Below are 23,941 nucleotides of genomic sequence, written 5' to 3' on the forward strand. Positions count from 1 at the left end.
TGCGCCAGTGTGAACGCGCGGTGCTGAAAGAGTTAAACAGATGTGAGAAGGGAGCGCGGAGCTGCCATGGATCCACCTTCACAGAGATGCTGCGCCTCCTTATAGTCAGACAGCTGACTTGAAACAGGTAGTCTGTCCGAATGAGCTGTCTGCATACTTGTTGATCTTCGGGCGAAGCAGTGGTGCGATATGCGGAGCAGGGAAAGCGGAGGGTAGACGGTGAACATCCTTCTGCCATGTCGGAGGCAGAGGAGGGGGAAATGGATTGGGTTAGACCCTTGCAATAGTAAACCAATAACGGCGCCTCCTTTTTCTTTTTAAACGCTACTGCCTCATCTCCGTCTGTGGCAGCGGATTGATTGTTCACGCAGCGCTTTGATCCGGTGCAGGATGACAACAACAACTCACTACGGTATTTTTTATTATTTTACTATTCTGGACTTTGAATCGTATGCAGTCGCTCAATTGTAATAGCTGATCATTGTAGGAGCTGCATTCAAGCTGCAGCAAATATGGAGCAGGCAGCCTTTGAAAAACATGAGGAATGCTTAACGATGGAGAAAATACATTCACAAGGCTACGTAGCACTTTTATATGATTAAACACGCCGGCTTATTACCATTGAGGCTACGCAGATAAGTACAGTGTGTACACAGAAGATGAAGCTGCTGTTCGTTTGTGTTTTTATCGAAGCCTTGACTTAGATTTTTTTAAAGGAGGGTGGAGGCTGCTTCAAATTATTCCTGTTTTTAACAACATCCCTAAAGTCTGTGTGTGTTAATGGTCTTTATTTTGCATGCGCACATGTTGACACGGCCCTGTGAAGTGTAGGAAACTTTGTGTGATCAGTCACTAAGCAGTATGATTAATGTGCAGCTTGTGTAAATGGTTTATAAAATGTTTGCCAGGTGAAGATGGGATCCAGGCTGTGGATCATATTTTCTTGTCAGTCTGCCTCCCCCCTCCACCTCCTCCTCTTCCTCCTCCACCCCCCCCCCCCCCCCCTCCTCCTCCTCAGGGAGCTCGCCGTGATTCAGGGAGTGAGCAGCGCTTCCTGGTGTTTCAGCACCATTGGAGTGGACAGCGCTCACTTTGTGCCACCACTCACCACTGTGGTGTCCTGCGACCCGCCCACAGCAGCACTGCATGGGCGTCACAGGAGCAAAGATCAACAAAAAAAAACTCGGCATGACAAACAAAATCAATAATATCATGACCTTTATGACTGTGTGCAGCCATGTAAGACATGCAGGAGAAAGAGGATTTCTGATTAAGACACTTTTTTTCTCTCTTTTTTTAATGGATTAATATGGTTATTTTTTTCTGTGTGGCTGTTCTGGTTCCCAAACATTTTCCCTCTTTACCCCCAAATCCACAAATAGAACTGCGTGCCTCTGGTATGAGTCATTTCAAGACCCCCCATCTGGGTTCATGAAATAATTGAAAAGGAACTCAAAGATTCAACTGTAGATGATAGCAGTCACCAACATTAAACCAGTTCATTTCTGTTTTATGCATGCCAGTTTGAAGCATTTTATGTTATTTGAGTAATAATTCATTTGCTTCATTTGAAAGACTTGAAGAGCAATTGGGAAAGCTAAAAAAAAAACATTTTTCTCTTAAATCCTCGTGTCGACTGTCAGATGTATCATTGGGGTCTTGGGATTCAACAAACCTTTATCAATACACTCAAAGCCTACAATCCTGTAATGCTGATGCTTTCCTTTCTTTTACAATTGATTTAGGTACCAAGATGAATGGAAAGAAGACCTACTGTAGTCCATAGCCCTGGATGTTTGCATGTTTCCTTGACATTAAGTCACCATGGAGAAATCCCTGGCAGAGTTAAATAAAGCCGCTTCCCGGTCCACATCATCCCTGCCACCTGAACCCGTGGACATCATTCGCAGCAAGTCATGTTTCCGCAGAGTCAGGCTGAATGTTGGGGGCCTCCCACACGAAGTCTTGTGGCGAACGTTAGATAGGTTACCACGAACACGTTTGGGAAAATTAAGAGATTGCAACTCCCATGAATCTCTGATGGAGGTGTGCGATGACTATAATCTCGAGGAGAATGAGTACTTTTTTGACCGACATCCAGGGGCGTTCACTTCAATCCTGAACTTTTATCGTACTGGGAAGCTGCACATGATGGAGGAAATGTGCGCTCTGTCCTTTAGTCAAGAGCTTGACTACTGGGGCATTGACGAGATCTACCTGGAGTCGTGCTGCCAGGCCAGGTACCACCAGAAAAAGGAGCAAATGAACGAGGAACTCAAGAGGGAGGCAGACAACCTGAAAGACAGGGAGGGAGAAGAATTTGACAATGCTTGTTGTGCCGAGAAAAGGAAGAAACTTTGGGACCTCCTGGAAAAGCCAAGCTCATCTGTGGCAGCAAAGGTACTTATCATGGGGTACTGGGTGTAAACTGAGTGTGACTGACTGAAGGAAGCTTGATGACATGTGTAGGCTAGAAAGTTCCAGAACAAATGCACACACAACATGTGTCTTAGACATTTAAACCTTCAAAAGTTTGATGGAATGAATCTCAAAGCCACATCACACAATAAGACAATATGGAGGATTCACAGAGGTGCATCCTTAGGAAGCAAGTGGCAGGTCCTGAGTCTGCTGAAGTGAGCAGTGTGTAAGCACACACTTCCATCCAGTCAACCATTGTTGAACATATACATTCTGATATTTACCCACAGTCTACTTTCATCCATCAGTGTACGTTGTTTAAAAGCTTGGTATTTCCAGGCCTTTGAAACAACCAGTGTGTATGAATCTTGCGCCTACACGTGGTCATATCCTAACAGCGCGTGTCAAATGTGTTTGAGGTGAAAGCAGAACAAAGAGATGAGAAAGATTTGACTCGTAACACATGTTTAATGTTGCGAAACTCTACTTGAACCCAAACCACAACCCTTTCCTAAAAGAAAGGGGTTAAAACTTAATTTATTCAAGAATACAGGGAGTTTTGATCCATCATCGATGTTAATAAAAATGTGTATGATAGGATATTTGTCACACATCCTTTAGAATAAGATGCAAATACCACAATAATCACATTAATGGCAAAATGTCTGACACATCTATAGTGAGGGTAGAGGTAGCTCCAATATATAATCTCCTGGTTTTTGTACTGCATTTATTCCAGAATGTACTGTTCATTTGTGAGGATGTGTTGCAATGATCTCAGCATTTCCACTTGGGAGACAGGAAGCGTATACCTTTTCGTACCGTTTCATAGCATTAGCACAGCTTGTAATGTGTCATCTTTCCTGTTAAAACATCTTGTGCCCAATTAAGGTCTGCTGACATTGGCAGCGTTTATATACAGCCTGCCATAAAGACATAGATTGCTAGAGTATTTTTTACAGGAGCGAATTGGGCTATAAACCTTTCTAAACACATCTTGTTTTGACCGTTTACTAATATTTTTATTGTTCCAAGATTGAAACAAAACACTAAGATTTATAGAAAAAAACTGTTGATGTGATTTACTAGCTTGAGATGTGTTATTATGCATCACTGTTATTCAAGATGTGAATGAAAATGTCTTGACAGTCAGATGAGTGTGGTAACAGTGTAAATGGCTGTCTGCGTGCATTGCTATTAACCCTCTTTCAAAACACGACACAAGGTTCATTATGTGTATCCGCCTGTAATGCTCCTATTACCAGATGTGTCACAAAAAAGGCCATAGCTATATCATTAGCTTACTTTTGAAAATATCATCTGTTCTACACAGCAGAAGCATTGTACACTTCACTCTCATTATGAAATACGTACATGTAGAGGTTATTTCTTTCAATTAAACTCGAGTTGCTTGTGACAACCACACTGGATCTTTCTCAGCCAATTGAATTTGAGATATTCTGCAGGAGGCTGGGATATTGAATTATATCTTTGTGCGCATAAACAAGAAGTCAAAGATGATTTTGAATAGTTTGAATCATTCAGATAAACCAGTGCTTGTGAGAAAACAGAAAATAATCCCATGAAGGTTCGCTGGTAAGCACAGACTTTAGCTCCTAGTTACTAGTAAGAAAGTGGTGAGGTCACACTGCTTGATCACGTTATTATTAATAAATGCATTTGACAGGACAGCAGCTGCTGAATTCTAAAAGCCCATGTGGTTAATATCATGCACTGTTTGGCTGAATGAGCATGTAGCCCTGCAGTTTGTTTGTAACAGCCATGTGTTAAATAATCACATGCCTCACTCTAGTGCACATTATTTCCTTATCTGAAGGCTACATCTGCCACCTTTTATCAACTGTGCTCATCCTCAGTGGGTGCAAAAGACACGTTTAACCCTTAGCATGCCTTTCAGAGAGTCACACCTGCACCTGCAACCTGGGAGACCAGAGCGGTGCTAAAAAGCAGCAACCTTTGATCAGGTTGGATTGGAGGGATCAAAGACACTGTTTTAAGGGGGAGCACAGTGCCCTGGTTTGGCTTGCAGCTAACATCTTATGGGAAATGAAAACTATTAGCCGCTTGTGCTCAGTGAGGATTTGCCAGAGCTGTCTCTAGCTCTAAACCCACAAACAGACTGAGATGAGTGCTGCGAGTCTGTCAGTGAAATGTCTTCTTCATAGGAATCAAATAGATGCTAAAATCAATGTTTATTGTGTTTGAGCTATGAATGTGTTGTAGCCTACATAAAGGGAGATGACCGCTCTGAGTCGACCATACATTGCAGTCTCCATTATCACACCCTGATATCGGCAATGTATCAAAATATCAACTATTTTGAAAGTGCTTCACTAACATACGCGCTTTAATAATGACACAGCAGATTGCTGCTTTATGTAAAGTGCTTCCAGCAAATCTGTAAGGCTCGTAAAAGTGTGTTAATTCACATCCTCGCTCAGTTATAACTATACAGTGGAGAGTAGTGTTCCAAGAAAAAAGAGCAGCCTGGACATAGCAGCGGAGGCAGAGTTTATCTATTCCTAATTACCTTAAAAGGGCCTGTCTGTGAAACCACAAACCACGCTGCTAAAAGCATTGATGTATTGTCTTAGGTATATTTTTCATGGACTAGTTGAGCGGTCTATTCTCAAACCACAGACTGTCCCAGTGTTAGCCCATCAGCTGTACTCTCTTATCCTGGGAATGTGTGTGTAACAGCCTATAAACAGATGGCAAATGGTAGAGATGGGCACAAAACAAATGGTTACCGAGCAACTAAAGTACAGTTTTATCATCATCGAAGGGGTGGGTATTGAACATTAAAGTAGGTGTCTGTCTGTGTGTGTGTATGTGTGTAATTTAACATCTGCGCAAGGCAACACAAAAAAGAGGGAGGCTGTAATATTTGGCAGGCTGCTCAGGGAAACAGTACAGTGTGTTGTCTCTGCCCTGCCGTCCTTCCTGTCGTTCTTTTTTCCTCTTCGCTTCGTATCTCTCCTTCCTTCCTCCCTTCTTCAGGCCCCTCCGTTATACCTCTGACTAAATGTCAGGGAAATGTCACATTAATTATTCTCCAGGAGACTTTGGGCCCAATTTGAAGGTTTCCTTTCTATGTGTGTGTATGTGTGTGTGTTTACATTCTTTGTGAGCCGTAGCATTGTCTGTGAGTCACTATAAAATAAGATTGTGTCTGACCGCCGGCTGAGCAGCGCCTAAACAGCCAGATTGGCAAAAAGAGATAGGCTTTTTTGCACTTTCACCAGTGTTCATGTAACATTATCTTAGATTTAGGTGGTTTCTGTCAGTGTCAGTACCAGTATACAACACAACAAGCTAATCCTTTCTCACATTGTCACATTGTCACAATCACAATTTTAAAATGTGAGATAAACATAAATCTCACAGGGGATCTTGTTAGTTTAGTTCAACATTTTAATGACACTAACAGACCATATTAAAATTGGTATTATAAGGCTAACTTTAGACTGTTTGTAAACTGAAACAAGTGTCCATAAATGGGCTAAATTTGACCCAAATCCTGACTTCAGACGGCCCAGTTTTTAATGTCTACAAATTAGTCTACAGGGTGCTGGAAGTCAGGAGAAGTCTACTTTTTGAGTCCTAATAACATTTGACTATATGCATTTATTCATATCCCTTAGTATATGGAAAATAGGTCATAATATTTTTCTCTGAGCTGATCTGTTTGCTCTGAGTTTGTCTTTATACAGTTTATATTAGAAACCAAAGCTGAACATCATTATTATTAAGTCATTTTGTCCTCCATGCATCCATCCATCTTCTGAACCCACTTTGTCACAGGGGGCTGGATCCTAACCAGCTATCGATGGGTGAGAGGCGGTGACCTTGACACTATGGGCAATTTAGGGCCGCCAATTAACCTAACCTAACAAGCATGTCTTTAGAATGTGGGAGGAAGCTGGAGTACCCGGAGAAAACCCACACAGAAAACTTTACACAGAAAGATACCAGTTAGAATCGCACCAGGAACCTTCTTTGTGAGGTGAAAGTGCTAAACCACTGCACCACCGTGCTGCCTCCATGGATCCAAACATGTAGAATTCCCTCTTCCTACTCTCTCACTGGGTATTGTGCATCAGATGGCAGGCAACAAATTCCAATTATGCTCCTCTCATATCACACTTAAGATGACACGCGGTTTGGCTATATTCCTATACCCATAAATCAGTCTGCAGCAGAATCTGAGACCAGACCAGAATCTATCACCTTCTGTGACAGCTGGAAAGTCACATCTAGTCAGATGATGTATAGGAAGTCATAAAAAACACGGTTTATTCATGGCCTGGATCATTCAGAGTCTGCATTTTTGACTGAATATCTCATAAAAGACCAACAGAGCCTGTACCATTTTAAAGGATTGGAACAAATGGAGCAGTCTATTGAAAACTTTTGCAAAAGGGACCAAGTATTCTGCACAGGCTTTGGAGCATTCATGCAGTCCTTGTCATCTATTTTTGGTCTGGAAGGCAGACATTTAGGAGGACACAGGGGCACAGATTCAGTTTTGGCCTTTGTTTGTTATTTTAAGAGCCCAGAATAGTTTTAGTAACTTGGAAACACACACCCTCATGCTGATGTCTATGAATGTGAGCGTATATGAAACCTCCCAGTCTGGGCAGGACTGGTCAACATTGCCAGTTATGCATGCCGTTGTTATATACTTTATAAACTTTGACTGTTATTGTGTACTATGTGCTATTGCTCAGTCAGTTAACACAAACCACAATGTCCTCATGTCCTCTTCCTTTTCTGAGTGCAGGACACAATGAAACCCAGCAGGCTAGGTCTTTTCACCTGTTCTTCCTAAAACGTCCTAAAATATAGCAGTGATGGATCATATCAGTATTTTTAGAAACAAGTAAACAATTTCTGGGAGCCGGCTGCTTCAATTAGGGGAGATTAACAATTAACTAAAGCACAAGAAAGCTTTTATATCCTCAAGATGGCATTCTCATTTTTATGTTTTGTTTAATGGTTCAGTTGAGAAAGTAATATCCTTATTGTGGAGCATCACAGGCATCACCAGATGAGAGATTTAAGTGAGCGTCAGGTATCTCTGGCAGGAAGCTGTTCAGCGACCAAGAAAGTCGCCAATTGTGCTTGATAGAGGATTAAGGTGGGAAATAACATATTAGGGCTTCCCAGGTTATTTGTCCGTGTTTGTCCGGGTTTGTGTGCTGCAGAGATATAAGCTGGGATCATGTGTATGAGGAGATTGAGTGCCCCGGCGATTGCTTTCATGCTGGTTGCTCTCTCTGACTGTCATACTGCCTCCTTGTCAGCAGCAGTGCCTCTAAGTGTCTCCTCTAACTTGCCCTGAAGTCAGATTCATATGCAGCTATAAAAACTCCACTGCAACCTCTGAAGGTTAAAGTTGAAATAAACTCAAAACCTTGAAACTGTCTTTGCCACGATGCTTAAAATATGGATTTATTGACAATGGAGAGCAACGGGAATTGATTAACCACTCTCACCTATCAACGATTTTGTTGTCACACACACACCAATATTTTGCATAGTGTGCAGTTTCTGATGCAGTGAAACACTATCCCTGAGAGTCATGATGGATTTTATGATGGGAGTTAAATGTAAAAATAACTTGCTGTCTCTACTTCCTCTCATCCTCCTAACCTCCTCCCTGTTACACACACACACAGAGTCTGAAACTAAGATCATCTTCACATGAACATGTTTTCTGGTGCTGTTAGCCTCATAGTTAACCATTTTCACAAAACATCAATAAACAACACTATAATTTTATTTATTCAGAAACATGATAATTATGTCCAAAGAAGTTTTGGAGCCAGAAAGTGACCTAACTTTTAGCCAGATGGATGGTGGCACATGGAGGATTCATGTGTCTGCTGAAGAAATTATAATGATGATCTTTTAGAGATGGCTCCCTTCCTTATTCTGCAGCATCATTGCCAAAATCATTTGTACATCACAGCCAACAACAGTTGGGAGAACCTAATATTCTGTTTTAAAAGCCTCGGTGAAGATGCTTCAGCAGAGCCAGTCAGCTTCACAGAAAAAAAAATATGAACTTTAACTGACAAGAACATATTTGTTGGATTATATGACTTGAACTTTAAAACCAAATTTTCCAATTGGCTTGTAAGTGTGAGTGCATCTACATCCATCTTTAAGACCTGCTATTAAACTAGAGTGCAAACAGGGAAATGTTTGAGCTGCTGAATCCTCTAGTATAATTCAGTTAGTGGCCAATTTTGTTAGTTTTGTGTTGCTATAGTGTCATATTTATACCTTCTGTTATGTTTAAATGTTAAAAGGCATTCATTGCATGCAGGTAAACAGCCCAGCCACAACAACTTAAAAGCTTTCAAGACGTCTCAACTAAGTTTTGAAAGTAGTTTGGGACTGGTGCATATTTTATGTTCGTATTTTTATGTTCATTCTTAATGTGCAGAGGTCTGATGTGTTTGTGAGTATTTTATTTAAGTCACGTCATGCATTTTGTAGGGGATAGATCAGGATTTGTAGTGTCGTCTCTTCTCTTCAGGCTTTACACAGGGGCTCAGCGTCGCTGCTGCAGGATGGTTTTAGTGGAGACACTTCGTTCGTTTTGCTCTATTTACTGTTGTAGAATTTATTTCAGACGACGTGTTCTGTCTGTTTGGACTAAAACTCACAGCTGGGATATAAATAATAAATCCATTGGTCATCAAGGTGATGCAAACTTCCTTGAAAAGTATAGATTTAACAAAAATGAAATGGAATTTTAAATCTTTAGATTAAAGAGAATAACTCTATAGAAAACAGATGGTGTCAGACCTTGTGCACTGCCACTGCAAGAAGCTCCTTTGTGCTTTCAGTTAGAAGTTGAGCTGTTACGTGAGCACTGAGTGACACTAAGACATCACTGTCCCCAAGAGGAGGTGAGCCTGAGGGCCAAAGACTGTAAGAGACAAATATAAAAGAGAGATGAAAAGATGTAGAGAGCTGAAGACTGTAAACATGAAAGAGAAAAGTTATGTGTGACATGCTCGCTGAGTCTGAGTCAGGGAAACAGAAGATAAAGAATAAGGTTTGTGACTAATGGAAAACTAGAATCCAGGGATATCAAACAATTTTAAATAGTTGAACATTCATTCTACTTTTAGCTTCTGGGAGGAAGCTAAAATTGGAACATTATAAAAAAACATGAGATCATGACAATTATGGGATTGTTTCTGTAAGACCTTTTAGAGCTCCCAACCACACATTTATTTATAAATACTAATTTAAAAAGCCATAACCTAATCAGTACATCCTCACCAGGGAATCAACTGTTGTTATTAATTTTTAATAAAAACAATCTGTGTTTACCGAGTGGTAACCTACAGGGCTGAGAGAGGAAGCCAACAAGGAAAGCCCAAAACTGCAATTCCCCAAGTGACCACTTGAAGCCAAAAGCAGGTCAGTTCTCTCACCAGAGATTTATATGTTTAAATAAAGTGGTAACAGGGCTGAGAAATGAAGTCTCTGTGGAAGCTTACTGCCTTAGCTTCACTCATGCCCCACCTCTTTGCCTGTTATGGCAATGTTTAAAATCCTCAGCTTTACAGCAGAAATAAAATGTTCCGCAAACAGCAACTGAAAACAGGAACCCTCATCTGGACTTTATCGATTTCCACCCTGCAGTCAAGACTGGATTGCCTGAAAAAAAAAAGCCTTCGACAAACAGATTAATGGAGATAACTGTGAGATTAATACTAATGGACCATATGCAGGACAATCATCCACATTCCCTGTGGCAAAAAGAACAAAAGCATCTGGTCTGGTCAGTGTTTCCGCTCTGACAGCAAAAATAAATAAATATATAAAAACTGAAGAACAGCATTTAAAAAACACTAATTTGTATCCTGAGGTTTGTAACAACATACATACAAACACACATCAACATAAAATATTTAGAGCAAAAGAAAAATCTACTACAATCTCCCCATTTCCTGCCCTTAATATGGCGGCATGTACAGTATGTGATTCATGTTCTCTCTTCTGTGACAAAAGCAGACCTTGGCAGAGTGTAGTATATATTTTATTAAAAAGACGTCGGAGTGAAGTAGAGGTCAGACTGTCCGGTAATACCCCGTCTCACTTGTAGATGTAAAAAAATATGCAGTAGTGAATGATTAATATTGAAACACTGTCAGTTATTCTGAATCAGTGCTAACCCTCTCAGAGCGTTCGTCAGCTGTGCATGACGTGTTATACTGGGAAACACTCACGCCGTTTGAGCAACCATAAAGATTCTGAACAATCTGAGCAACACATATTCCCTTTTTCTGACACCCAGCAGGGAACCTGGGGAAGAGAGAACGCCTCACAACTCTGGAAGGTTAGCATGCCTGCAGCATTATTATTGTGAGGTAAATGGTAGATTAGCACCATGTTAATAGAAATAACTGGAAGTCGTGCTTGCCCTTTTGCTAAAAAAAAAAATCTGGGGTCCTGTTGCCAAACAGCAGCTTTATAAAAAAAAAGAAGAAAAAAAAGAAAGAAAAAAGGCCATTTGGTGCAAACACAAATAGAATGTGTGGGAAACAGGAGAAAAAAGGATTTCAAAGACAATGTAAAATCTAACACCTCATTTACACACAGCTTGCTTTGGTGTCTGCACTTCCATATAGGGCACATAACATGCCCTGCAGTGTCCAACAACAGGAAGTGCATTTGTACACAGACAGATCCAACTTCCTGGCACTGTACGGTCTCTCTGAAGTCAACCAATGAGGGAAAAACAGACAAAGCAGTTTTGTAAACACTTCTGAGATCATGTACATCTTCAACTTACACACAGCTATGTGTGTTCTTTTTTCATGCATCAGTGCTACAAAGAGATCATCAGTGAATTGACCGGACAGATAACATCACCTTATTGAAAGTGACCAACTGACCACCTAAATCCTAGAAATATGGGCAAAATGGTGGAGCATAGCAGGGAAGTCACATGACGCTCACCTTTTATTTAATGTAGCCACATCTTTGTTATATCTAACTTTGATATTTACTGCTTATACATAATCATAAAGCAGATTTTTGCCTGTCTGTTGTAACATTTTAACATGAAGATCAATGGTCATATGACTGACTTGCATGGATCAAATGTATCACCTGCCATCCTTCACTTTCCCCACCGTTCACTGTTCAGTGAATTAGAAAATAATTACATTTGTCAAATTGCACCAGTGAAATGGATTTATTTTGATGTGAATGCATAATGTGTATTCTCCTCTGCTCAGACAGAGCTCAGCTCAGCAATGGTTGAGGGGTTTTGATGATAAGCTTCTCCGTAGTAGAGCCATTAGCAGTGGCAAAAGGTTGCATCAGTGTTACAGGAGAGTTTGCAAATGAGCATTGCATTCGAGCCCCTCAGTGGACCAGTGGCCATGCAGCAGACCTCACTGCAGAATGGGCTTTGGATAGTCTGCATGTTGCATCATGTATCCTGTAATTTATCAAACATATTTCTGCAGTTTTTTTTATTTTCTAAGTGCTGCAAACAAAGAGGATAAAAAGTGAGGTATACACATCTTTAGATTCATGTTGTATATTGGATATACTGTAACCATTTTTTAAAATCATTGTGTTCATTTCATTCTTTTCTTTGCCCTGTGGCATCTGTCGACCACGGCCCAGCAGAAAGGCCACGTCTCCATTAACTTGATTTGAAACCTTCCCCTGCACGCTGTTTCCGCTCCTCCACATATACACACACAACATGGCCTATAAATCAGAATTCCCAGGTACGGAGCCTGACCCACTTGTTGTAGCTGCAGCCACTTTCTTTCCTCACTTTGCCTCACTGTGAAGGTTGTGTGGAAAGGTGAATGAATGACTTTGAAGAAAGTGTGAAGGCCAGAGGCAGAGACAGAATCCACTCAGGTGAAGGAGAGACATTCATCAAGCCAATGGCTGCCTGTGAGAGTATGGAGAGAGCACTTGACTAGTGGTGCGAGAAGCCTTTCACCTTGATGAACAGTTTCACCTACACTTTGGACTGCTTTCAGGTTCCAGCATGTACATCCGAATAAACACCACTAACTATTTTTTTTATTCATTTCCATGAGCCTGAATTCAAATGGACTGTTTGATAAACAGTGATTATCTAATCATAGAACTATAAGCAGCACAGCAGAGCTTTTGAAGCTCTGACGTGTGTGTAACTGTTAAAGTGTTTGAATGCACTGCAGGATAATCGGGTTCAGATGATGGATAGATGGATATTCTGATCATTATTCTGTCAAATATGAAAAACAATGGAGTTGAATTGTATTGATCAAAAATCTAGTACTCCTCTCAGAACAGTTTGGAACACCTTTGCATCCTATCAACCTCCTCCTGTTTGTTAATATTGAGATTATTGTGTGTGATGCCTTTGAATGGTGTCATTACTGCATTAGAGCTCTGTAATAGATTTGGGGATCATTTCACTCCAAGCAAACCTAACCAAACTTATTACCAGAGATTGAGGTCAATAGAGCAATGTTAGCCTCAAAGATAATGACACCATTAGCTTAACTGAGAAGCTATTAACAGCTAATAAAGGCTGTCAGTGTCTTATTCAAGGCTGCTTTTGCAGTCTGAAAAAATAAACTACAGACAAATACAGCTTATAGACATTTTCATAAACTGACCTTTTTACATATATAGTTTTCTACAGAACGGTTTTACTTACAAATAAACATGGGAATCTGTGGGAATTGGAGGAACTGCAGTTTTTGGCCCTTCTATGTAGGCACTATTGCCAAACCCAGAGGTGGCTGCTTGGCACTGCCACTAAGTGGGAACAGGCAGCAACAACAAATAGATGTGCATAGCACTGAGTAGCACCAATGCAGTGCCATGCTGAAACATTAAGCAGGGTGAGGATTAACAGACAGTAATGTCACGTTATCTTCATTTACATGAGTACAGTACAGGGAGCCCTGTACATGCTGCAGTAACTGAATTATACAGCATACATGTATGTTGTGCCCGTCCTGGTGCAATGTTCTTTTGACTGTGACGTAGTTGCATCATAGTCTGATATTGAATTGTTAAGTGCAATACAACAGAGGCTGTCTTAAGTCCAATAGCTGTGCTTATAGCTGTCCAATTACCACAACTTAAAGGATTTGCATGTTAATTGGAGTGTAACTCTCAAAGGGATTAACAAGCACTGACACTAAATAGCCACTGATTCGAGCTCCTGCACACTGTGAAATGTGGACTGTTATGTTGTTAGTATGTTGTAAATCTGCAGACTGCATGTGTTTGAGCACAGGATTAATAGTAGTCTTGCTGTATGAAATGAATACGTGACATTCACATATTTCATTGTAGATCACACACACTTTGTTTTTTTTATTTTTTGGATGTTTTTGTTCTCTCTCCATTTTCCTCTCTTTCACTGCCATTACTAAAATGTTTAAAAGTTCACTGTGACTGTCGCCATGGTAACTGTCATTTCTGTGAGACTTGCAGCTGCCTTCTATTCAGGCATCATTGTTGATTGACTGTGTGTGTGTGTGTGCATCTCTTTGCGTTTCGAATCAGTGCTTCTTGCATGTTTATCTTTTCCTTCTGTGCTGATGTCTGCAGAGTATAACATGATGCTCTTTGATTTCTGTAATAAATACATGATTGTGTGAACTGCATCATACACTCATCATTAGATAATGGAGCAGCTTAAATATAAACCTCTTCATATTTTTTATAATTTGTTACTGTACACTGCGGGTATAAAGACGGATGCACTGATGAGTCTGTCTTTTATCTCCTTCTCTTTGTGTTTTAATGCACAATTCCTGACGAGAAAACAGCCTTCTTTGGTGTACCAGACCAGACCCTATACTGTTTCTATTTATACAGACACCATGGACCCAGTCAGAGTTTAAATATAGATGCTGAGTCTGGATTCTCTTCTTCATCTGAAATGCATGAATAATAGAGGAGGAGAGGAGATGAGGTGGGATTCATTCAGGAGATGGATGGTGCAAGCATACATTTCCTACCTACGTTAGTGGTTTACTGAATGGGGTTATGGTGCACTTTGTGCATGGAGGCACTGCGTGAGTTTGGAAAAAGTTTGTAGAAAGGTTCCCCCCTCAAAATGGCATGTTTCAGACTTCTTTGTGACCTCAAACAGCAGTGTTTTCAGATGTAACGAAATGTAGAAGTAAACATAGGCGTAAAGACAAAACTTAATGGTGAGGTGCACTCGAATATAGATTGGAAATGTGAGGGTAAAATAAGGAGTTAATATGTGCAGATTATTTAAACTGACTTAACCAGTCTATGATATTTGAACTGGCCAACAATAGGAAGCATAGAAGAAGGCTGTATGTGCAGAAGTCTTAATGTCACAGAAGCAAGGTCATGGGAGCGTTATGAAGTTATTCATTTTGGCAAGAAGTGGGAGGTTAAGATAAATGAGAATGCGCTGTTCAAAGTTAAGAAGTGATGTAGGGTGGGGAGGCTACAGCTAAGCCACTGCAAATGTGAGTGTGTATTTCAAGCTATCATGCTGGGGGAAATGTGGAAGACACAGTCTCCTCCCGTCTCCATGGAAACCCCATCTCTTTCACAGGCAGAGAGGCAGAGCCATTCTACATTCAGAATCAGGGGTGTGAATTATTCCATATTATTTAACGATCACATTATTACTCACGTACCATTGACCGTCATCAATAAAATCTTGAGGAAGATGAAGTTTAATAGTCTGACTTTGTGATGCAACATAGTGAAATGACAGAGCAGCGGGTGTGTGGTGCAAACATCTGCGGATGATGATGGTTTCTTTTTCATTTCAAATAATAATGTTTGTTATTATTTGACTTGAATTTTGAACTAATATTAAACACCTAAACTGAGAATGCAAACTGCTATCTGACGAAAATAGAAGACAAAATAGATACTGAAGCTGTACAGATGGTTCAAAGCTGGTTGAGCGTTGAATAAGGTACAAATCAGGGAGAGATGGAAGGAGAGAGGGAGGGAGAGAGGGAGGGAGGGAGGGAGAGAGAGACGACGAAGGAGACTGTCAGACTTGCTTTTCACAAGCAGGTCCACGTAGCCACCTCCTGTCGAGCTTCAAGGGGGTTGTCATGGTGACAGTGGCTGGCAATCGAGGCTGGGAGAGTGTTGCATGGTATCCCTCTGGCCTCCGATGTGGCTCAGGGGATGATGGGAAAGCAAGTCAGCTGTCAGTGGATCTTAGTGATCAAGCAAGACCTGAATTTAGTCAACTGAAAATAGATGCACCTTTACCGAAGCCTCTTCAGCCTCTTCCATGCCTGTGTTTAAGTGCTAGGTGGAAGTTTACGAGTAGTTTCCCTGAGTGCTGACAAAGTTAGCAGCTGGTACCCGCAGGAACAGGAGCTTCCACTGCTGAGGCACCGCAGTGTGTCTGTTCCTCCTGTGGCTGCTAATGAGAGAGGTGCCAACCTGAGCGCCGGGAGCCTGGGAGTTCCTGAACTGTCACTTGGGATGCACCAGACACATAATGCAGTGTGAGGCTACCAGCCTGAGCTGCATCTAACCACAGGTGGCCAAGCCGAATAAACAAAGCACAAACACAGCACCTGCACCAAACCAAGCACCACCAGGAGTGCAGAAACCAGAAACGATTATTACCTGGACCAATCTACTGTACATGCTTAGCATTTTATGCGAATGTTTTGTTTCATAGTTAAGTTTAGTCTCATTCATCAAACTTTTTTTATCCCACATAATCAGGATTTGACCTAGAAAAACCTGTCATTACAGAGACATGCAAATGTGTCTCAATGCATTCTTTCATCCTGTGTACAGGAAGAGCCACATTAACAGACAGCAGTGCTATACTGTGATGGAGGTTTTTACATTTTGATAATTACTGTCACCTTCTGCTGAAGATGGCTGATTATATACTTCTATTTCTGTTGTTATTGTGGCTTAAAATACTGCTCTGATTTAGAGGATGTTTCCTTTGAATTCTGCTTTTTATTACCCCTTTGTTTTGCTTCAGTACATCACTACTACCTGTCATTCTCTACTGACACTCACACCAGTGATTTTATGGTGAACATTTGATTTATAGATACTAACTCTGATTTTATTTAAGTCTATGTCTATAAATAAAACAAATGAATGGACCTGGCCCTGACAAAACCAGTGTAGCAAAAGAAAATTAATCACATTCTGTGATACAGCTGGCATAAAACCAGGCTGCTGCAGCATGGGGATGCAAACAGCGGGTAGCGTTAAGATGCTCAGGAAAAATTGTAAATGAATGCCCCTCTTTGAGTCCCAAATGTGCGTGCCTCTGGAGAGCAGAAACAATTCTGGTGTATGCATAGTATATTCCCTATGCACTGAGTGTCATGTCTGTGGGCTTTTTTTCCTTTTAAAAGAAATGTCTCACACACACACACACATGCTAGGATGAGTTTTGAGAGCATCCTTTACACCAGTTCTGTCCAGGATATCTCCTCAAACACCCTAATGAGGCCGAGTGTCACCTTGTCCTAAAGATGATGGTCTTCTGTGTCCGCTGAGCCACATGACAATGTGCCATGAGAGACACCAACCAGTGTGTGATCTGCCTTTGTTTAGTGTCACAGTGGGATTTCCTGTCAGTCTCCCTCTCTCTTCCTCTCTATCTCTATCTCTTTGCACACATGTTGTCTTTGCCTCTCCTCTAGATATAAATATCTGCCTGCCTTCATCTTTGCTTTATTAGCCCTCCAAGGACCATCCACTGCTAGTCATTTTTGTGTCCATAATCAAGTTACAGTAATTGAGTGTTCATCACAGAGAAGGACATAAAGGACGTAATGTTGCGCGCGGCCAGTATTAACATCTGTTTTGTTATGTGGGCCTCTGAGAGTCTATAAATAGCCGCGATGCCATTAGAATCATGTCTGGAGCTCCATTCAACCTTTTCCTGAGACACGTGTTTGTTTGTACTTTCCTTTATGAGCGCTCAGAGGTTTATCTTAGATTTGGAGTTAAATGGTTTTATGGAATCAGTGCGCCGTGACATTAAACAACTCAGCAATGAAAGAGATAAAGACAAGCTATGCTGGGTGACACACAGTGTGTTGAAGTTAGGGGCATTAGGGACATGGACCAGTGGGAAATGCACAGGGTTTCGTAGTGGAACCTCATCACCATAACGTTACACAGCAGCACCAGTGCGCCTTCATTAGTGACCTTTTTATAGCTTCTAAATCCTATTACCTCTGCCCTTTTTTTTGTCCTGCTCTTCCATGGCTACAGTCTCCACCGGCTTCAAGTTTTGGAATTGTTCACATCTTTTATAGTTCTGCTGTGTAATAGGATTAATGAGTGAACTTTTACTTTGTTGTTTGTTTAAGATACATTAAAAGCATTACAACCTGTAATTTAATTTATAAACAAATACATTTCCCTTTAACAGCATCATCATTTTCCCCTCCTTCACTTTATGTTGCCCTTGTCAGCTCCACCCTCACCCTCCAGCACCTCTCCACTCCTCAAGTGTTTGATTCAAGTAGATTTTCAGCAGGGCAGGGGTAGAGGAGCACAGAGGGAAGAAAATAAACAGATAGGGCCATTATTCATGTCTGCCGTGACGCTATGGCAACAGTGTCCTCTTGCTTCTGATTGGTCGTAGATAAGGTTGCTTTTTCTAGCCGTCACTTTTACTCTCGGGAGTCCGAACTGTTAGACCATTGTCAAGGCCCTCACTGCCAAATAACTTTCTAACAGCCAATGGCATTGCCCCTTCTGTCAGTGTAATTTCCTTTAGACAGTTTATAGGGAGATCCTGCATCAAGTGCTAGTTGTTTACACCAGGGGGTGTGTGTGTAACTAGCACATACAGTTTATTGACAAGGTTTTGATTAAGCATAATAAGACTGTGAAGGGAGGAAATTACTACTTTGCTCTGTTTTACAATTCAAATTAAATCACTGAGAAATAATTAATGTCATTCTCATCCATATTAAATGTTTCAAAGATGCTTTGAATGTGCCTATATGCTGCATTGTGGTCCAGGGCTTTGCTGAACTTGATTTTTAGAGAAAGTATTTTAACGATGCTCTGATTTATTTCACCATATAACATCCTAACCTCTTCTGTGTGGGCCATTGCCAAAACAGGCTCAGTGTTCCAGCTACAACCTCCTACTCATCCTCTAAGTTGTGCTGTTTGGAGTTCTTAATGTAACAAGTGCAATGTATAGCTCATAAAGCAATGCAGTGGAAATAAATACTGTGCTGTCTTACTAGAGATGCATTCGACATGGAGTATGGAAACATCTGAGGTTTTCCTTCAGTAATAATAATAATTGAGATGAGAGCATTACAATTACTGTAAACAAGAATACGATACAGTAAATATTCATGAAACACACTGCTGGATCATGTTGCCTGTGTGACTCATCATCAGGTCAGTCAGCAGCACCTATGTTTTTTAGGAGGATTTTAGCCCTTCGTTCCCTATTTTAGGGAAGGCTGTTATCAATGTAGTGCACACAGGAGAGGTTATTATGACATGGTTGTTTTTTACACTATATGCAAAGGCATTTTTGTAAATTCACTTAGATGAGACATCATGCTGATCGTTGTTAATGGTTTATGTTATTTGAGCTGGGGTTGACATGACATTACAAGCTGGAAGGCACTGACACTTTCTCAGGTATTTCTCACTTTAACTGTGGAGTTGTCACTTATGTAGATGAGACAAGCTCAAGCTTCTTCAAAGGAAACCCAATGGTTGCTTTTTGTTTACAAAATGAATACTGGTTGGGGGGGGGGCTGTCATATGGTGCTAAAAAGGTGTAGTCTGCCACCACGTACTTGCTTGTTAACATGATTGGTGGAGTGTGGGTGGGGTAGAGTGTGAGTGTGTGTGTGAGGTTGCTGTTTTCTGACAGACTTCCCAGTTCTTTGTTCTGTGTAATATGAATCATCAGCATTATCTAATGCAGTGGATGGATTGGGGGGGGGTTCTTCCCCTATGCAACTACTATATGTTCATCCTTATGTCACTGGTGGTGTCAGTGACATAAGGAAGGTGACAAGGACTGAGAGGTCTGTTCTCTTAAATATAGAGATTAAAAGATGAAAAACAAAATGGCCCAGATTTCTGCAATTAGGCCTCAGTCAGACCTGCCCTAGTAACCTTCACTTTAATTGCATAAGTTTGAACATCAAACATGAAGGCATGCACAAGGTTATTATGAAGAAACAACCAAAAAAAAGTCCAACAGACTTTCAAAATTTTGGCCAATGTGGACACTTTATACTTTAATTAACTACCGGCTGTCTGCATCCAGGAGCAGAGGGAATATGAGGACAGGGTTCACAGAGAGAGAGAGGCGGAGGCTCAGAACAGCTTCCAATCTGGCAAATATTGCATGCATACGAGACATAACCTCTCTCCATCACTGGCAGTCAGTCTGAATGAAGCTGTGAGGAATATTAAGATATTATCAACAGAACTGTTGAAGCTGCTTGGAGGAGCAGTCGAGTCTTTGCTCGAACCTTTCACCTAGGATACTGGGGTTATGTCGCCTGCTTTTATTAGATGTTTCATGGCTCCTGTGGAATGTCAATTCTGTTTCATTTTCACTTGTCAGGTTTGGACATTAAAACTGATGAAAACTAATGCAGACACAACAGAAAGTGAGCTTTAAGCTGAAACACAAAAATCCAAATAAATACACAAAGTACAAACTACAGAATCGTAATCAACAACACAAGACTTAAATACACAAAGTTAACAAGACACAGGTGAAGACGGGGCAGGTAATCAACAGGGTGGGAAAACAGGAGAAAGTAAAACACATAAGGAAACTAGACTTTCAAAGTAAAACAGGAAACAATTAAAACAAGGCAAAATGAACCATGAAAAAATACAAATGCAGTAAAATAACCGGGGAAAAAACAAGTTTTTAAATAAAACCAAAAACCAACTGAACCAGGGACCATGACAAAACTCTCTGGGTGGATCACTTGATAAAACAACAGGAGGACGCTGGCTACAAATACGTGACGTGGAAATGTTAGAATAAAATTTTTTGAGGATCAGTGAATCTTATTTTGCTCATTGTTGTTCCTAATTCTTGTTTTGTTTACCTAATATTTGATACATTGGGGAAATTGTTCACTGGCTGATGATCTAGTTCTTTTGTTTTTGTGTATGGCTGCTAAATGTTATTGTCCACTCAAGCACATGCATTCATGTGGATAAGCCTGATAATTGAGTCATGAATAAATAAGTGGCCCAAGCCAGTTCAATCCATTACCCCTCAGCCAATCTCACAGGCAGTCAGGCATTCATTGAAAGTTTATTTAGAGTTGGAATTCACTTACTGTCAGCACTTTTACACTGTCATCCAAACACACAGTTTTTAGGCAAGGAGGCTTTTCAAAAATGATGTCGGTTTTTGGTTTTTAATTTACTTATTTACTTTGTGTGGTTCACTTATGTTCAGCTGTCTATGAACATTTATGATTTCTGGTATCTTGGAGGTCCTCTCAGTGTCCCTTAACATATACTGTTGTAACAATGTTTTTGCAGAGTATCATATTTTCTGATCCTGCAATCCTAACCCCGTTATTCTTTTTATTGTGTCTTGCAGATCTTGGCCATCATCTCCATCCTCTTCATTGTCCTGTCTACCATTGCCCTGTCTCTGAACACCCTCCCTGAGCTGCAGGGCACAGATGAGTTTGGTCAGTCCACAGACAACCCACAACTGGCCCACGTGGAAGCTGTGTGCATTGCCTGGTTTACCATGGAATACCTCCTCCGTTTCCTTTCCTCCCCTAATAAATGGAAGTTTTTTAAGGGTCCTCTTAATGTCATTGACCTGTTGGCCATCCTGCCCTACTACGTCACCATCTTCCTGACAGAATCCAACAAGAGTGTGCTGCAGTTTCAGAATGTCCGGCGTGTGGTTCAGATTTTCCGGATCATGCGGATCCTGCGTATTCTGAAGCTTGCCCGTCACTCCACAGGTCTTCAGTCTCTGGGCTTCACCCTCAGGAGGAGCTACAATGAGCTTGGCCTGCTCATTCTTTTCTTGGCCATGGGTATCATGATCTTCTCCAGCCTGGTATTTTTTGCTGAGAAGGATGAAGAGGATACAAAGTTTAAAAGCATTCCAGCTTCTTTCTGGTGGGCCACAATTACCATGACCACTGTAGGCTATGGAGATATCTACCCAAAGACTCTCTTGGGGAAAATCGTGGGGGGGTTGTGCTGTATAGCTGGAGTACTTGTGATTGCCCTACCTATTCCAATCATTGTAAATAACTTCTCTGAGTTCTACAAAGAGCAGAAGAGGCAAGAAAAAGCACTTAAAAGAAGGGAAGCCCTTGAACGGGCAAAGAGAAATGGTAGCATTGTCTCAATGAACTTGAAAGAAGCGTTTGCTCGCAGTGCAGAGCTGATGGATGTGGTGGTAGAGAAGAGTGAGAGGCCTCATGACAACCACCTCTCTCCAAGTCGTTGGAAATGGACCCCAAAGAGGGCAACATCAGAAACAAGCTCAAACCGTTCCTTCAACGCCCAGGAGTTGGGCTCTCCCAGCAAGGGCAGGCCCACCAGTCCTCAGAGGTTAAATGTTCAGAAGCTAGAAGAGATGTACAACCAGATGGCAAAGACACAGTCACAACCCAACTTTAACGCTAAAGACAGGGTTTCCAGAGTGGGCAAACAGAGAGATGAAATAGAGCTGGGGGCCATCCAAGACCATGGACCACCAGTGCTAGGAACCAGAGAGGGAGTAGGGGACATGAAGAGCTTGTCCAGCATTGACAGTTACATCAGTTGTGCAACAGACTTCCAGGAGAATCCACGTTTCCTCCACAGCCCTGCACTGGACCTTGGTCATCAGGAAAGCAACTGCTACTCATACAGTCCAGCCACAGCTTTGTCCCAGCATGCCAGTGCAAAAACAGGCCAGCGCACTGCAGGGGAGCGTGAGCCCATGCTGACTCCTGTGCCCGTCACCAAGTCCTCCTGCACAGAGACAGCAAGGAAATTCTTCTTTTCTGGAAATTCTTCAAAAAGCCTTACTCCAAAGGGAGGTTGTCACAGTGAGGGGGAGTCGGGGCCATCGCCACTTTCAGACAGCTCTGTCATGTCAGACCACTCTTTGTTAAGCCCTGGAACTTCTGTCTATACCACTGCCAGCAGCCGGACCCCACCTAAGACTCCAGAAAGCACTACCCTGGCCCCAACTGTCTTCACCTTTCATGACTCCTCCATCAGCAAATACATTGATGCTGATACAGATGACGATGAGCACCTCCGCGACATCTCTGATACCAGTCCTTCAGAGCGTTTGCTGGCTAGTGGAAGCCCAAAGCGCAACATAAATAAAAACTACCAGAGGGGCGCTAACCATTTAGAAGCAGCCCAGAAAATGCTGGGCCAGAATTGTCTGTTCCCCCTGGAAGGGATTCGTGGGATAACTCATGAGAATCACATAGGGCCTGAGATGGCACGTAGACCAAAAGTTGAAAGGGGGCGTCAAAATACTTTGGATAAAGGCCTCTGAGGTATGAGTGATGCAGAGGAAGCTGTGGACAGAGTGTGTGACAGAGACACCAGATGGGCTGAAACACTGCAAGCCAGAGACAACAAAAGAGGGAGAGACAAAGGGTCTCACCGAAACATTTCACAAATTGCCAGAGCATGCCAGTGGGCAATAAGCTCCACATGAACATGTGTGGTGAATACTCTGGGAGAAAAAAAAAACATTTCTAAATTGAAGAATGTCACTGCCCCTCCTTCAGCTCATTCCTAGTGGGGGTCTGCATCCACAAAACCAAAAAAGCATTCCCACGTAGCCAATAGGTCTCTTCAGAAAAGACATCAGACAAACTGAGCTCTGGTGAAACCAAACCAAATGATGGTTTTAGCTACATGGGGTTATCTCCATAATCTCCAGGAAGGAAAAAAACACCCTGCTGCCCAGTTTACCCAGTTACTATGTCCCAGTTTATTTTGTAGTTTTGGAGATACAGGAGTGGACCTAGAAGCCTATAAGCTACTTACTTGTGCCCTCCATCCCCGAACCTGGCCTTAGTCATTTACATTTGTAGGGGAATGCATGTCTGCAATATGTGTATGAGAGAGTGTGATGAGTGCTAATTCATGTGAACACACTCTTCAGATTGTCTAACCTGATTTATTTTTATATAGATAAGAGACAGTTCCTTACACAAAGAGTTGATTTGCTTGTCTGCCGTGTCATAACCATATGTAAAGAGTTATCATGTGTAAGGTTCAATGTCTTGGCACAGAGGCTGAAGTTATTAGAGTGCTCCAACTCGTCACTCGTTATAATGATCGTTCTTTCTTGAACAGTATTTTGCTGTCCCCTGTTAACATTGTCTTAGTGAGAAAAGATGATTATTTAACATGTCTGATGCTGGATGATTGGAGAAGTCATAGAGAGAAATTACCGGTATATGTATCAAGGTTATGTTTTACTATACTGACCGCTATC

The 23,941-nt window shown here is 41.5% G+C and overlaps 1 protein-coding gene across 2 annotated transcripts; it reads left to right on the plus strand.

Annotated features, from left to right (window-relative positions):
- The first annotated feature begins 109 nt into the window (after positions 1–109).
- On the plus strand, positions 110–23,000 carry kcnb1 (potassium voltage-gated channel, Shab-related subfamily, member 1). Of its 2 annotated transcripts, none has more exons than XM_028406145.1 (3): positions 110–127; positions 1,746–2,400; positions 21,062–23,000. In XM_028406145.1, the coding sequence occupies exons 2-3, from the start codon at positions 1,825–1,827 to the stop codon at positions 22,985–22,987; spliced, it is 2,502 nt and encodes an 833-aa protein (XP_028261946.1). In that variant the 5' UTR covers positions 110–127; positions 1,746–1,824; the 3' UTR covers positions 22,988–23,000. The 2 variants fall into 2 exon arrangements, with proteins under 2 accessions (XP_028261946.1, XP_028261945.1); XM_028406144.1 differs by lacking the exon at positions 110–127 and adding an exon at positions 165–412.
- Positions 23,001–23,941: the final 941 nt, after the last annotated feature.

Source organism: Parambassis ranga, chromosome 5 (assembly GCF_900634625.1).
Source record: "Parambassis ranga chromosome 5, fParRan2.1, whole genome shotgun sequence".
Lineage (NCBI taxonomy): Eukaryota > Metazoa > Chordata > Actinopteri > Ambassidae > Parambassis > Parambassis ranga.